General features: G+C 40.1%; 1 protein-coding gene across 6 annotated transcripts in view; it reads right to left on the bottom strand.

The window, feature by feature from the left end:
* LOC135222048 (protein kinase C, brain isozyme-like) overlaps positions 1 to 14,706 on the bottom strand; it is a 548,910-nt gene that overhangs the window by 70,579 nt on the left and 463,625 nt on the right. For all 6 annotated transcript variants that reach the window (XM_064260187.1, XM_064260186.1, XM_064260188.1 and 3 more), the window contains exons 11-13: positions 8,878 to 9,079; positions 8,301 to 8,489; positions 2,711 to 2,851 (exon numbers count right to left, since the gene is read on the bottom strand). In XM_064260187.1, coding sequence (XP_064116257.1) covers positions 2,711 to 2,851; positions 8,301 to 8,489; positions 8,878 to 9,079 — 532 coding nt within the window. The remainder of the gene's footprint in view (positions 1 to 2,710; positions 2,852 to 8,300; positions 8,490 to 8,877; positions 9,080 to 14,706) is intronic.

Below are 14,706 nucleotides of genomic sequence, written 5' to 3'. Positions count from 1 at the left end.
CACAGATGCATTTTAGTAGTACATATCAAGCCTTCTCTGGTTTAATTCCTGTCCAAAGAGCTTTAGCTATCAACATTTCCTTTCTAGTATGTTGTTCAATGAAAAAGAACAAAATTTTTTTCAAAAAAAAAATTCTGTAAAAAATAATATTACATCTTGTTATTCAAAAATTAAAATGATTTTCCTTTTGTTTTCAATAGTGGCATCCTTATCCCGTATCTGAATTAACCTATCACATTATCAGATTAAAGTTACTAACACTTGTAAACTTTCACTTTTGTGTCACTAAATGCTTTATTACTGACACAAGGACGATAAAAATGAATATGGGTGGTTAAACTACAAAATATGAACATCAACATAATTAACTCTTCACTACAATTTCTTAACATAACTCAATCACTTCTTTGAATATAATTATTATCTAATCAACATAACTGTCCTTGAATCAATGGCATTTTTAGATACTCATCTGTAAGTAGAAGAACTACTAGAGGCTTGATAAATATTTTGAAATCCATAAAATGATGCTCAGAATTCAGGATTTCATAATAGTAATACACTTTCAATCTCATAAAACTAAACAAAATGCACATGTTGCTTTTACACCACAAAAACTGTAAAGGGAGCCACTAAAATTAACCGTTATCTAATTCTAACTCGCTTATCATTACAAATGCTTCGCTTAATTGTTTAAATTATCATCTTCATCTCAAGTCACACCTTAATATATTCTGGTTCTCCAGCTTGGTATTTAGTCAAACAAATGATAAAACTAAAATTGTCCCTCATAATCTCAGCATGTTAATAGCTTTTGATATTGTATGAGCTTGTAATATTACAAATATTTGTACCACCTTCAGTCAAAGTCTGAAAGTGTAAACTTAACTGAAGATATAATTCAAAAGTGTTCACTTACAATTCTGTTGACAACATTGCTTTAATAAGTTCAGCAACAAGTGACACGAAGATTAAAACTGGCACTGTACAGTAACACAGTACAGCAAGTTAGAAGGTGAGTGTTAAAGTGTAATGTGGGAGTAGTTCAATGTAAAGAAATTGAAAGGGATTCCAAATAATTTCCAGAGGTAAAAACCAGTCTCGAAGCATATGGGTTACAGGAAGAAATAACTCTTAACTGTACAGAATATAGTAATAACACTTGGGTAACACAGGTAAAACATTAGGTCTGGGATGTGACCTGGTCTTTCTCAGGGTTCGTCAGGTCAACATGAGAACCATCAACACCTAGGCTGGCCATCTCATCTCAGATCATTGACAGAATTTCACTGTTTGAATTCACACTTGATAAATGGTAGCAATACTTTCACCATGCACTAATCTTATGCTTCTTATTGATGTACTAACCGTAGTTGAGCACTGACTGGCCTGATGTTATTGTTATCTTAATGAGACACAGATGCAGTTCCAAACAGAGAGCATATTTTTGTCCACAGTTTTCTTGAAGAGCAATTCCTTAAAACGAATACTGAACATTACGATAACATGCACTGACTAGTACCATGCAAACATGCAAAGTAAACGAAGCATGGAACGTGAACAGGGGGTTGATTAACAAGATCGACGATGATATTTATCTTCCCATATCATATGTACAAAGTATAGTATTGAACATTACATGACACAATACTCAAAGACATCAGTAATGCAAATAGAGCCACACACAACCTCCTGCCTGAGATGTTCCACAGTAAGCCTCAATGTCACTTCTAGCTAAGAGCCAATTACTTGAAAAACTCTAAACTTGCTTTTTAAAGAAATGAAAACTAACTATACGGTGACCATTGACAGAGTCAAATTTACAGTGGCCCAATACACAACTAGATGTAACACTGGGGCTATACATACATGATGCAATCTCATGATTGCTCATGACGCAATAATCGACGAGTGTGGGCACATACATGTGACGAAGCAGAATGACTAAGTTAAGCAGAATTGTTAGATGGCAAGAAGGAAAGGAAAGACAGGCAGCAGCATCTGCTGGTAGATGACTGTGGAAGACAGTCTACTGATGAGAATAACTAAGAAGCATTTCAAATAAAAATAAAAATCATAATCTTGAAAATTTCCTGTCCCTATGGGAAAGTTGAGCCATTTACAGTATGAAAATGTTTTCACCCCCCAAGTCATTCCCCTAAAGTGCAGAAAATACATTTGAAACTTACTGCATGATGCAAAAATGCAACACTACTTGCAATAATGTATATAATATTGACTAAATATTGCTACCACAATCTAGCAATGTTCTACTTTAATTCTACTTAATATCTGGCAATTCATTCACTTAAGCTACTTTGCCTAATACAGGACATTTTTCACGTGATATTAGCAAAAAGAACAAAGGTTAATAATGCTGAAAACATGAACCGGAAACTTCATTTCATATGTACAGTATTTACAGCAAATTTTTATTAATATTCAGAATGTTATTTGAGTCATAATTCCCTCCAACTTACATCATTAATAACCAGCGTTCTTATTACTATCTGGATCCTTATCTTAGGACCAGTATCACCCTACCTGGAAATCTGATCAACTGGTTGCTTAAGTGACACCATTATTTTGTGAAAGCCAAAGAAAATTTGAATAATCTTTAAATGACTCCTACAAAAAGTATTCAAGTTTTGAAAACTGTGAGGTCCAGGTAATTGTGCAAAAGAGAAAGTAAGTAACTGTTAAAACTTACGATCTTGGGCTTGAAAGGTGGCTGCACTTCCCGGTTCTCAAGTTTCTCCCAGTCAATTCTCCTGAAGAAAGGGTGTGTCCTCACGTCTTCTTCGCCTTTGTGTCCACAACCTAGTCGCTTTGGAGGGTGCTTTGTCAAGAACTGAAAAAAAAAAAATATGTCTGTTGATCTCTTTCAAACCTCTCAATTTTGTGCATGTCCCAATGACAAGCAGGTAAAGTCTAGTAAAGTACACCATTTGAATACAATACACTCCCCATAAAAATGCTGAACATTGAAGTATACAAAATACCAAATACCACCTCTACACCCTCTGAAAACTGCAGATAAGCTCCACTGAATGGTTGTCCATTAAAGAATCATGTTTGATATTCATGGTATTAATATAAAAAAGCTACCTTTTAAACTGTACTCTCTCAAAACTGTTCAACAAAAATCCCATTTCTTTATTCAGCAGTCCACTTTTAATGAATAATATAACTCTCAGGAGATTTTTTGCTGGGCAATTGGCATTAACATCTCTCTACATGATGAAACAAGATTTCATATATACTATGTAATTACCAAGTAACTATATAGCTATAAGTTTCATACTTTCATGGCAGCTTAAATTTAGAATTCCTGGTGGTGATTACTTTGCTTTTAGTGTCAGTAACTGCCCCTACCCACTTTCAGAAAGTATAGGTACAACACAGCTGAAGAGCTCAATTTGTTTCTGCCCTAAGTCCATGAGAGGGGAGGAGGCAGGCTCCAATCATGTGGTTACATACTTGGTAAGTATACAATATAAAACATTATTTTACATAAAATGTCATTTTCATAAGTCACTTACCAAGTTAGTAACTACATAGTTGAATCCCACATTGACAGGAGGTGGGAAACATGGATATATTTTGCAATAGCAAATTAAGCTAGCATTGTTGCAAATGCTTGTTGTAACCTTACCTAGTGAGAGATCTTCAGCAGGAAGATAGTACTGCCTCTGGTCAGAGCTCATCTCGACCAGTAGTGGCATGGCAGCAAAGCCAGGGATTGGATGCTATTTAATTTTTTGTCAAGAAACCCATAGTAAATGAACACACTGCATCTCCCTCTGTGAAGCTTACCTTCTTGTCTAAAGCTTGAATCTCGCTCACCCTTTTAGCTGTAGCCAAGGCTACTAAAAAGTCTTTCTTGTTAAACCCCTACCAGAAGAAGGTTGAAGAGGTTCAAATGGGGGCCCTGAGAGCCATTTTAGAACAACATACGTATATGTTCTCAAATTTGGAATCTCAAAAGACTTAATCAGATCACTAATGTCTTCATCAGAAGATGAGTCTAGCCTTGTGTCTAAACACTGAGTTTAGCATGACCTTGTAGCCCCTGATCTTGGAGGTAGCTAAATGACGAGATGTCCTTGAGAATAGTAGAAAATCTGCCATTTGAGCTACAAAGGTAGAAGAAGATGAGACATTGTGTCTTTTACACCAGCTGCAGAAGAGTACCAACTTACGACTGATACACCTCAGAGAAAGACTGGTGCCTACACTTTGCAACTACCTCTGCAGCTGGTCTTGAAAACCCCTTTGCTTTGAAAAGTTTCCTGGCAATCTGAAGCCTGTCAGAGCAAGAGTGGATAGTCCTTGGTGGAACCGATGGTAATGGGGTTGCTTGAGTAGGCTTCGTTTCTGTGGAAGAAGTCTTGGGAAATCCACAAGAAGGTTGAGGAAGTTTGGAAACCATTCTTTCTGTGGCCAATAGGGGGCTGCTTGAGTCACCAAGATGTTATTGTGTGACCAAAATTTGTTTATGACATCCCTCACAATATCGAATGGCAGGAATGCATGAACATCGAGGATCGAACAATCCTGGATCACTGCATCCGTTGCCCATGCACAGGATCTGGGGCTGGTAAGCAATAAGGAGGAGGTCGGTGACTCCTTGACATTACAAACAGGTCTATCGATGGCTTTCCCCCCACCATTTCCACAGTTCAGTGCACACCTCTGAATTCAGTGTCCACTCCATTGGTATGACCTGTTTGCAATGACTTAATCTGTCCGCAAGGACATTTAAGTTTCCTTAAATGTCCTTAGTGTGATTGTCCTGGCCCCAGAGGAGAAGATCCCTGGCCATCTCATAGAGAGAGAAAGAGTGAGTCCCTCCTTGGTTTCTTATGCAAGCTAGCGCTGTTGTATTGTCCGAATGAACTATGAATGTGCAACTGTAGGTCGCTGTTGCAAAATGTTGAAGAGCCAAATGAATCACTCTGAGTTCTTTCACATTTATATGGAGATTTCTTTCTGATTGGGATCACATCCCCAATACTACTATCCCCTCCAGAAGAGCACCCCAACCCAGATCCATCTGAGTGCGAAAAGTGTGCGGTTGGGGCTCAGAGGAAACAGCGACTTTCCTTCCACAAATCTTCCTTCTACGAGCCACCACTTAAGGTCCTTTTTGATCTTGGGAGTAATTGGGAAAACAAGAGTCTGGAAGGAGTTTCCTTTGCCAACTGTCCCTGAGGAATAACTGAAGAGTTCTCAAGCAAAGTCTTCTCAGAGGCACAAATTTCTCTATGGAAAAAAAAGAGAGTTCCCAGAGGGATGGTCCATTCATTGGCAGAACATGATGGACAAGAGAAAAACTTCTGAACTGTCTGGAGGCAGTACAGCACTCTTTTTGTCAGACGGAGAAGCCCACAAACTCTGCGATTCAATATTCATTCCCAAACACAGAATCGACTGAGTTGGGACTAATTGTGATTTGAACGTGGTGATCAATATACCCAGTTCCTGGGCCAGAAGAAGAGTCTCTTGAAAGTCCTCCATGCATTTTGATCTAAATGGGAAGTGTAGGAGCCAGTCATCTAGATATAGATGTATGTTGATTCCCGAGAGGTGTAGTCACTTTGCTAGTGAGGCGAGAACCTGGGTAAAAATTAGTGCAGCTGTAGAGAGGCTGAAGAACAGAGCCCAAAATTGAAAGACCCTGTCCTGGAACACAAACCTTAAGATACTTCCTGGATTCTGAGTGTATGGGAATACAAGCAGTCCCCAGTTATAGGCGATCCGGTTTTACGGCGCTGGTGTAGCAATGACAGTAACTGAATTTCGGCGCCGATATGTTCTGATCCCCGCTTATGGGGGCCGATCCTCGGTTATTGGCAGTACCAAATCTCGGTTATCGGTGCCAACAACCGGAGATTGGTGCTATTACTGCAGATTTTCGGTTATCATCACACTATCGGGAACAGAACCCTGCTGAGAACCAGGAACTGCCTGTATGAAAGTAAGCGTCCTGCATGTCTATTGTCGCTATTTCATCTCCCTGATGGATGGCTGCCAGAACTGAATGTTTGTTTTTCATTTTGAGTTTTGTGGTCTTCACAAAGATAATCTGGGCAATGACGTACAAACTGCTCTCAAACAAAAGAATCGCTACCGCGAATTCCAAATTTAAGCTACCGTGAAAGTAAGAAACTTATACGTAGTTATGCAGTTATCTGGTAAGTTACTTATATAAAAATGAGTAATATATAAGTCACTTGCAACTTAGTAACTGACAAAATGGGTTAAATTTTAGTATGATTTTAAAAATACACTGATAATCCTTAAGCCTCATGAAGACAAGTGTAAATAATATTTTTGTTGAATCCTTTTGTTTACTAGCCATCTGAAGCATGACAGGAATTTTAATACTGTAAACTTCCTTTTCTCTATCTCTCCCTGGTACCTCTGTCAAATGGTGAATCTATCAAGGTTAGCCTGCTCATAATATCTTTTTTTTGATGAGTCACTGGAATTTGTGGAAAAATACAGCACTATAATAACAAAATAAGCATCATACACTCTAGTTCTGAGATATCTCCTAAGCTACAATAAAGAATACTTGAAAACGTACTTTACATACACATTAAATATATTTTAAACCTATTGAAACAATTCAACATTTTTCAAGATTTATTTTTTTAGAGGTATCATCTGAAGTCTCCATGCTTTCAGCCCCTACCATATCTTTATTCAGGATTAGACTCTTTCCTGAACCTGTCCTTTAGCTTAGATTGGTTTAGATCCTTTGAAAGACGGCTCCCTATTCATTTCAGGCTTAGTGTATGGAACAGAAAGGTTCTTTTGTTGTTGGCGCAAACGTGTGTTCTTGCTAGGTATCAAATATAGATTCGTATCGTCCTGTTTTTACAATTAATGGTTAAAATTGACATCAGGCATTCCTTCCATTCCACCAATATATTAATATACACCTAATGACGAACTCGAATAACCGTCCATTTTCATACATGGTATAAGGACATTTCTTAATTCTGTGCCGATTTACTTTGCATGTCACCCTTATATCAGCTACTGAATTCTCACTTCCATAGGTACTGCTAAAATGCTCAAAATAGGGCTTCCATTGGAACAATGCTTCTAAGTGCCTGTTAGGGAACTAAGACCTCTACTGGTTTTGTAGCTATCTTGAAATCAACACCCGACTTCCAAGATATATAAAAGTAGTAACAGAGAAATGTGGTCGACCTCCATAAGTACAGAATGATATGGGAAAGATCTTGGATTGATGAAAATAGGAATGGGTTGGTCTTGTTCAAAACAAGCACACAATTTCATCCCTGCTCACAGACAGCATCTAAGGCTTGCTATAGATGAAGAAGGTGGGTGAAGAGAGCATTCCTGAAAGAAAAAGAGGAATAGAAAGAAAATAGCAGACACAGAGAGGACAACAGCAATATCACCCAAAGCTTGGGAAGGGAAAGAAAAGTGCCTAAGCCCAAAACTGGGGGTTGTTTGTGCCCCTCCTACTCTCTCCTTCATCTAAGTCCATCTGCAAAAGTAAAATTTTATCTAATATTTGTCTGAAACAAATTGTTGTCCTCAGCCTGTCAGAGAATGCAGGAAGCCAATAGCCTACGAGGATGAATGGGGCATCGAATACAATGGTCATAGTTACAAAAGAAAAAGATAAAGAAAATGTTGACTAAGACTGTTAAGTGAAGCATTGCAGTTCATTCATATCTCAGGGCAACAACAAAATAACCCCAGGGCATCAATCAACAAGACTGACTGTCAGTGAAAAGGAATCACTCAGACTATACAAGTGCTTAACAGCACTGTACATATATGCCAAACGTCATATAATGAGATGCTATGAGAGGTGTGCTTATTCTCTTATTAAGTAGCTTATGACATGAATGCAAAAGAACAGGATGAAATACCAGTCAAAGAGTGTGAATCATTCGTCCAGAAAGGGGATAAGACTCTCAACAGAAAACATGAAAAAAATTAAATGAAAAATGTCCCGCACAAAGGTGAGAGGTGTGTGAAGTGGATAATAACCACAAAATTATCAACCAATTGTAAACACAAAGGAGAGCAGAGGGTGTAACGAACACTGAATGTGTGTACTGATAACACCTGGATACAACTGCCACTTTTAAAGGCAGTTTTTTTTTTATGCCACAGTGGTTGGCTCCACATTTATCTTGATAATTGACTTAGATTTAATAAATTTCCCTCTGAAATCTGACTGATCAGTATAAGAAACAGATATATAACAGACATTTGAAAATAATTTATTCAATGTAATTCATACTTACACCTTTACAACAATCTTTGGCTTCTTTAGATAATGCTTTAGGATAGGAGACATTATGATCAGTGATAGCTGCAAAAAGTTCTTCTTCATCTTCTCCATCAAAAGGTGGTTGTCCAACTAACATTTCGTACAAGAGTACACCGTAAGCCCACCAGTCCACACTTTTACCATAAGGTTGATACAGGATAATCTGACAAGAGAGAAAGGAACAGCTTTTATACAAAACTATACATTTATTCTATCATGCTTTTCCTTTCAAAATCTATGCTAAGAAACTTCAGAACACAAAATACTCTGAATTGTAAAATGAATTATGTTATAACAACAGTACAGAGCAGGACAAAATCTATGCTAAGAAACTTCAAAGCACAAAATATTTTGCAATGCAAAATGAAATATGTTATATAAACAGTACAAAACAAGACAGTTGCCTAAAAAAGAAAATGATCTATGTAAGTCACTCATTTTTCTCCTGAGAATGATCTGAATTATGGAGACTATGTAGGAGGCTATGAAACAGTCATTGAGCTGTTGTGAGTGGATAGAATACTACTGTCTACAGAGACGTAAGTTCTTACTTCTGGGGCAATATAATCTGGAGTGCCACAGAATGTCTTGGTTGTGCGCTCTCCACCAATACCTTCCTTGCACATACCAAAGTCAGCAATCTTGATGTGGCCATCCTGATCTAGTAAAACATTGTCTAACTTCAAATCTCTATAAATTATATTTCGGGAGTGGAGATAGAACATTCCAATAGCAATTTCAGCTGCATAGAACCTGGGGAAAGCAACAATAAAATTATTATGCAAGATTCACTTAGAAGCTAAGGATATGCTATGAATGGTCCTTAAATGAATAACAAGTGATAATGGTGTAAAATACCAGTAGCTGTGTAATAAAAATCCACAATTATATAGCTAATTGTATTACTATGTAAAAGACAAAAGCAAAGAGTTTCGATTAAACACTGATGAGGAACACCGTTCAGGTCTTTGAAAGTCGTTGCTTATGTCTTTTACAGTGTAATGACAATTTTCATGATAAAAATGAATCATTTTGGATAAGTACCTACTGTTACAGTTGGCTTTGTCTTTGTGCCTTTTGATGAGATCGGCATTTAAAAAAAAAAAAGAGTCATCCCTTTTCCCACTAGATGGTGCTGGAATGTTTACGTTCCAGTGATATTTCTTCATGGCCACACAGTAAGATGTGGGGAGGCTTGGTGGTTTTCCACTTTAACAGTGAGCAAGTATCCAAATAATAATTTTATCATGAAAATCATCATTTGTATTTGGAATGAATCTTACCTAGTATTGTTAAAGTTAGCTGACTGCCACATTGAAAAAGGATGGTGAGGTAGTACAACCTGAGTAATGGTTCAGCCAAGCGAAAACTAAAAGCTTTTTTTAGAAGGAGAGAAAAAGTCTCTTAACATTCCTGCCTGATGTGTGATCCTTACTGGTCAGCACTGTCCCCAGACACTGGAACCACAATAGGGCATAAGGTCCTTGTAGCAAGACTTGTCCGAAGATCCTTACAGGAAAATGAAAAAAAAAAACTATCTCATGGAGTGCTGTTTAATTCTGTACCTGAGTCAAAAGCCCTAGCTGACAGTCCCAAACTAAAGAAAACTACCACTATCAGATAAGGTGCTCCTCCTGTACACCAAAAGTACCTTCATGCTCTCAAAATTCACTAGTGAGATTTCTAACAACTAACGATAAGATTAAAAGCAAGGTTACTGTCATATTTGGTTCAGAAGAGTGTCTCTGCCATAACGAAAGGACTAAGGGCTTAACACCTTATTCTAAAATTGATCATTCGCAAATAATGAGGCAAAACCAGTCATAACTCGCCTAAGCTGCCGGACAACCTTCTTTAGAAAAAGGTTTTAAAGGAAATAAAGACATATTTACAGTACAGAAGCCATGAGGAGTATTTCTAAACTTGGTAAAAATTCAGGAATCAACTTTGTGTGCAAATACTTAAGCCATTTTGGCCTTCTCACACTGCAAATAAATTCTTAACTTCTCCTCTTTCAGGTTTAAGACTGTCCAGGTAAATCCTTGAGAGTTCTAACTAGACATAAGAGCCATTATTCCATTGCTACCTAAGCAGTTAAATTAGGCACTGTCTGGAAAGGGCTTACAATTCTAAGTCTTTCCATTAAGCAGTGAAGGGAAAGAGAGGTTGCCACTAGAGCAAAGCCAAAGAACAAGATATGGCTTGAAGCACACTACTATAACCTTTTACTAAGCCTAATCTGGACATAGAGACAACCGCTTCTTTATTGCCTACCAAAGCACTTAAAATGAAAACTTTTAATAAATTTGTATTTTACATAATAAACTAACTTCCAGTCTTAACATAAGGGATTTTCTTTGGCATCAGGAAACAGTCAATGGGATGAAGGAGCGTAGCCCGACCAGGCTTACCCCATCCATGTCGTGATGTAACAGTTCTCTCTAAACCGCCTTCCTAGAAAGTAAGTGCTACCTCTCTTGCCAGGATGCCAGTTGCTTTAGTACTACTGTAACAAAATTGGGAAGGGCTTCCTCCTATACACCTTGCCTCTGAGGCCAAAAAAAAAAGAAAGGGATTGCCACTAGAACAAAGCCCATATCAGAAAGGGCTTGAAGCTCACTAATACACTTTTCCACACAACTTCGAAACTACAAAACTGCAGATCCGAATTAGGACATGATAGGCAGTCTTCCAGACGAGCAATCTCTCATGAAAAATTGAATGAAGGAAGCACTCTGCCCCAGTCACTCGAATCTAGATGCTGAGCTTGACTTACTTGGAAAAGTGTTTGGTGGATAGAACTATCAAGTGCACTAAAGTTACTCTTGAGCACCTGCAATGTCAACCAAAACAGTGGGGGGATGAGACCCTCTTGTTTGGTGATAAATGCCACTACTGTGGTGTTGTTGCTCAACAACACCACTGGGTATCTCAAAAACTAAATCCTGAAACTCTTGGAAGGCCCAAAAGGCTGCCTTGAGTTCCAGGATGCTTATGAGATGGTACTCCTCGTCTCGGTCGCACATTTTAAAGACAATGATCCTACAGGTATGCACCTATTAATCGGTCGGGGTATCTGATAACAGAAGCTTGTCGCAAAGAGAACATGCAGGCATACTCAAAGTCTCCTGTTAATAGAACACCAGCCTAACGATTATATGGATGACTGTCTGAACGATTGTCGTTATCGACACACACACACTCTATTCAGACAGAATGAATGATCTTCACACCGATTTCAGCCTGAACAAAGATTTTGTCTCAGGAAGACATGGCATCATCTCTAGAAGAGATGTGCGCAATAGCATTGTACTGGTAGACAAAAAAATACATTGAACGACTTGTGTATGATAGATTTAAGTTGCAAGCCAGCAACCTGGTCTTTGACAGATTCCTCCTGAGATTGTTCAGACATGAAACTCCTCCCACTTTTGCATTCAGACAAGCTCATACACAATGTTTTTGCGAACAATACAGACAATCATTCAGACAATCGTTTATAGAATTGTTCAGTGTATGGGGCCCTTAAATCCTTCCTCACCATTTGAGAGAGAATAAAAAGGATTAAGGACTGGAAGCAGACCACCTTCATTCTCCAATGAAGAGAGCGAAGGTGAAGCTGCCCCGAAGGGAGGCTTCTATAGCAACAGGAGAACACTGAAGATGACTAGCTTTAGCCAAATTGGCTGTTCCTGAACCGGAAACATGGGAAAGGAGAAGGAACGGAAGTTCAATGAAAGATGGCCGAGATCCGGGAGAAAGAAGTTACTTCTGAAAGACACCTACTAACGGGTCTCGACTAAGTCGTTATCAAGTCCAGAGACTCGACAGATAACCCTTTATCAAAGTACCAGCAGTAGGTGAATGTCTAGGAGCATTGTTTCATATCTCATTCCTTCTGCCCTCTTCCCGATTGGAAAGAAGGTTGAAAGAGAGACATGTATGGGTACTTTCTCAGAAGAGAAAGAAGGCCGAGGAAGAGATGGCCCAACCCTAAGGTCAGGCCAAGCAGATACAAAGAGCCAAGGGTATGGGCAATTGCCTGGAGGACAAGGCAGATGCCCAAGCATGCTCCTTGACTACCGCGGTATCCACCGCTTTCTAAAAGAGAGAGGTAGAACCAAAGAAATGTCCATTCCTAAGGGTAGAGACGATTTCAGGACTTTACAAAACTGCAGATCTGAATTAGGAAGTGTCCTTTTTCTTAGCAGAGGAGGAGAAGAGGGCTTGATTGGGCATCTTGACCTGAATGAACTCCTTGCCCGGAGAAAAGATATTCATCTGGTTGAGAACATCCAAACAAGCATGGAATACGGTGCCCTGCCGAAACCCCTTGTCTCTCCTGGAAGAGCAAGGGCCTCGAGCAGTGAAGACTATTCACGGGGATGCCGTGGTCCTATCCCCAAGATCATTGTGCCGACAAATTGGAGTAAAGATGTACGCTAAATGAAAACTGAAGGCGTTTGTATCCCAAAGACACTCGAGGTGAAAACTGATTTTCTCTTTTTGAAGGGAGAACCTTGACAAAACCCAAGGAAACCTTCCTGGACTACTAAAGTGTACGACAAGACGATCAGAGGATTGATCCTGAGATTTAAATCATTGTAACCAAATTCCAAAAAGAGACAAACTCATCGTAATTCTCTCTGTCCACTTTGCCCCTCTTGGAACAATCGAGAGGGTCAAGAGAACAAGTAAGGACAAAAGGCATTCCTACCTGTCCTGCCAGAAGAACCAGCAGGAGGGATAGACAATGGGTGGTCATCAACCTGTGATGAGAGCAGCACGGCGAAGGAGGGTTGAACACTCGATGCAGCTGACCTGAGCAGGTCGAGCCAAATTGAGCGAGCCGAGTAGATGTGAACGTGATCTTGGACTAGGTGGCGAATGGGACGAATGAGCCGAGCCAGTCACACTCAAGTGACCAGGGGCTTAGTGTGGCAAGTAAGCAGAGCCAAGGCAAGCAATTCGAGCTGACTGCATGAATGTGACCAGGGGCCTGGCTTGGTGGGCAAGTCAAGCCACGACGAGAGAGCCGAGCCAAGCCGATAATGTAAATGCAATAGGGTGCTGGGCAAGCAGTACTCATCTTCTAAAAACTATTGCTTTCCACCCTAAATGCTCTAGTCTCCTTCGAGGCTGAAGCCCCTTGAGAATAAAGCTTAAAGGGGGATTATGTGTCTGCTATCCTGCGTGTTTGGCCCCTGGGATCCAAGACATGAAGGATGGGACACTGACCAAGCAGAGCTGGCAGGTGGTGTCGTGGCACCTACTTTCATTCTGTGCCTAAACCAGACTGAAGAGCAAACCCTCTGGCACTGGTTTGGAAAGCACTGGAAATTCTGCAGAATCCCTGGTACTCAAAAACTTGCCAATCAAGTACTCATGATTCCAAGGAATCTGAGTGCCTGGTGAAACTCCCAAATCTCGTAAGAATGATCACCGGAAGCGGTCTCCTATTGGCTTCTTAAGAAACCGAGAAGGGATAGGCACAGCATGAGTCTTAGGTGCAGACTGCTAAAACTGGGACCAAGAGCACGGCTTCAAGAGGTCATGCCCTCGAGACTCCTGAAATGTGAGACCCCAGAGAAGGATACGAATTGGCTCCTCCACTATGAGTGGGAAGAGCCAATGTGAGAACCCTGCCTCCCTGAAGAGAGGCAGAGTCTTAAAAGCCCTGTAGAACTTTTGAAAGGAATCCCCTCCCTGCTTCTCCTGTTGCTCGGTCAAAACTGAGGCACCAGGTACTCAGTCAGAAACCAAGGCACCAGACCAGGCTCTGGCTGAGCACTGATGCAGTACTGGCAAGGAGAGCCGAGACACCTGAATGTCTTGACTCGTTCTCTTGCCTCGTGCCTGAACTGGGACAGTGAGAGGTCTTGCCAGCACCAGTTCAGGATGTTTGAGACTCCATAGAAACCCGAGCACTCAGAATGTCTCGCCTAAGTCTTAGAAGCAAATTTCTTATGACTGGCATCGGGAGTGGAAACAAAAGCCTGCGTGCCTGATGGTTCCCGATACACAAAACCCTGTTAGGTATGTGATTCGGTTCCTGAGCTCGAAGGCCGGGAAGAGCCAATGAAAGAACCCACTGCCTTCTCGAAAGGAGGAAGCCCCTTAGAGGCCCCGTGAAGGGACTTCTTAGAGGGGGAGAAGCAACTTTATTCTTCCTTGACTAATGAGCCTTGGAAGAAGAAGGGGAGAAGGCAGCAGAAGATGCTGACGAGGATAAGTTTGAAAAAGGTGCTACCTCTCACAGGACTTCTTCCTTGAACTCACCTTCAATATCTTCTGCAGGATGAGAGTCAGGAAACACAGGAATCGCCAGGGCAGTTAGGGCAGGAAGCACAACAAGAGCGTCTGGAGCAACACAAACATCA

This window comes from Macrobrachium nipponense, chromosome 3, assembly GCF_015104395.2.
Source record: "Macrobrachium nipponense isolate FS-2020 chromosome 3, ASM1510439v2, whole genome shotgun sequence".
NCBI lineage: Eukaryota > Metazoa > Arthropoda > Malacostraca > Decapoda > Palaemonidae > Macrobrachium > Macrobrachium nipponense.
Note: the sequence above shows the minus strand (reverse complement) of the source record. Positions and strands in the feature narration are given on the sequence as shown.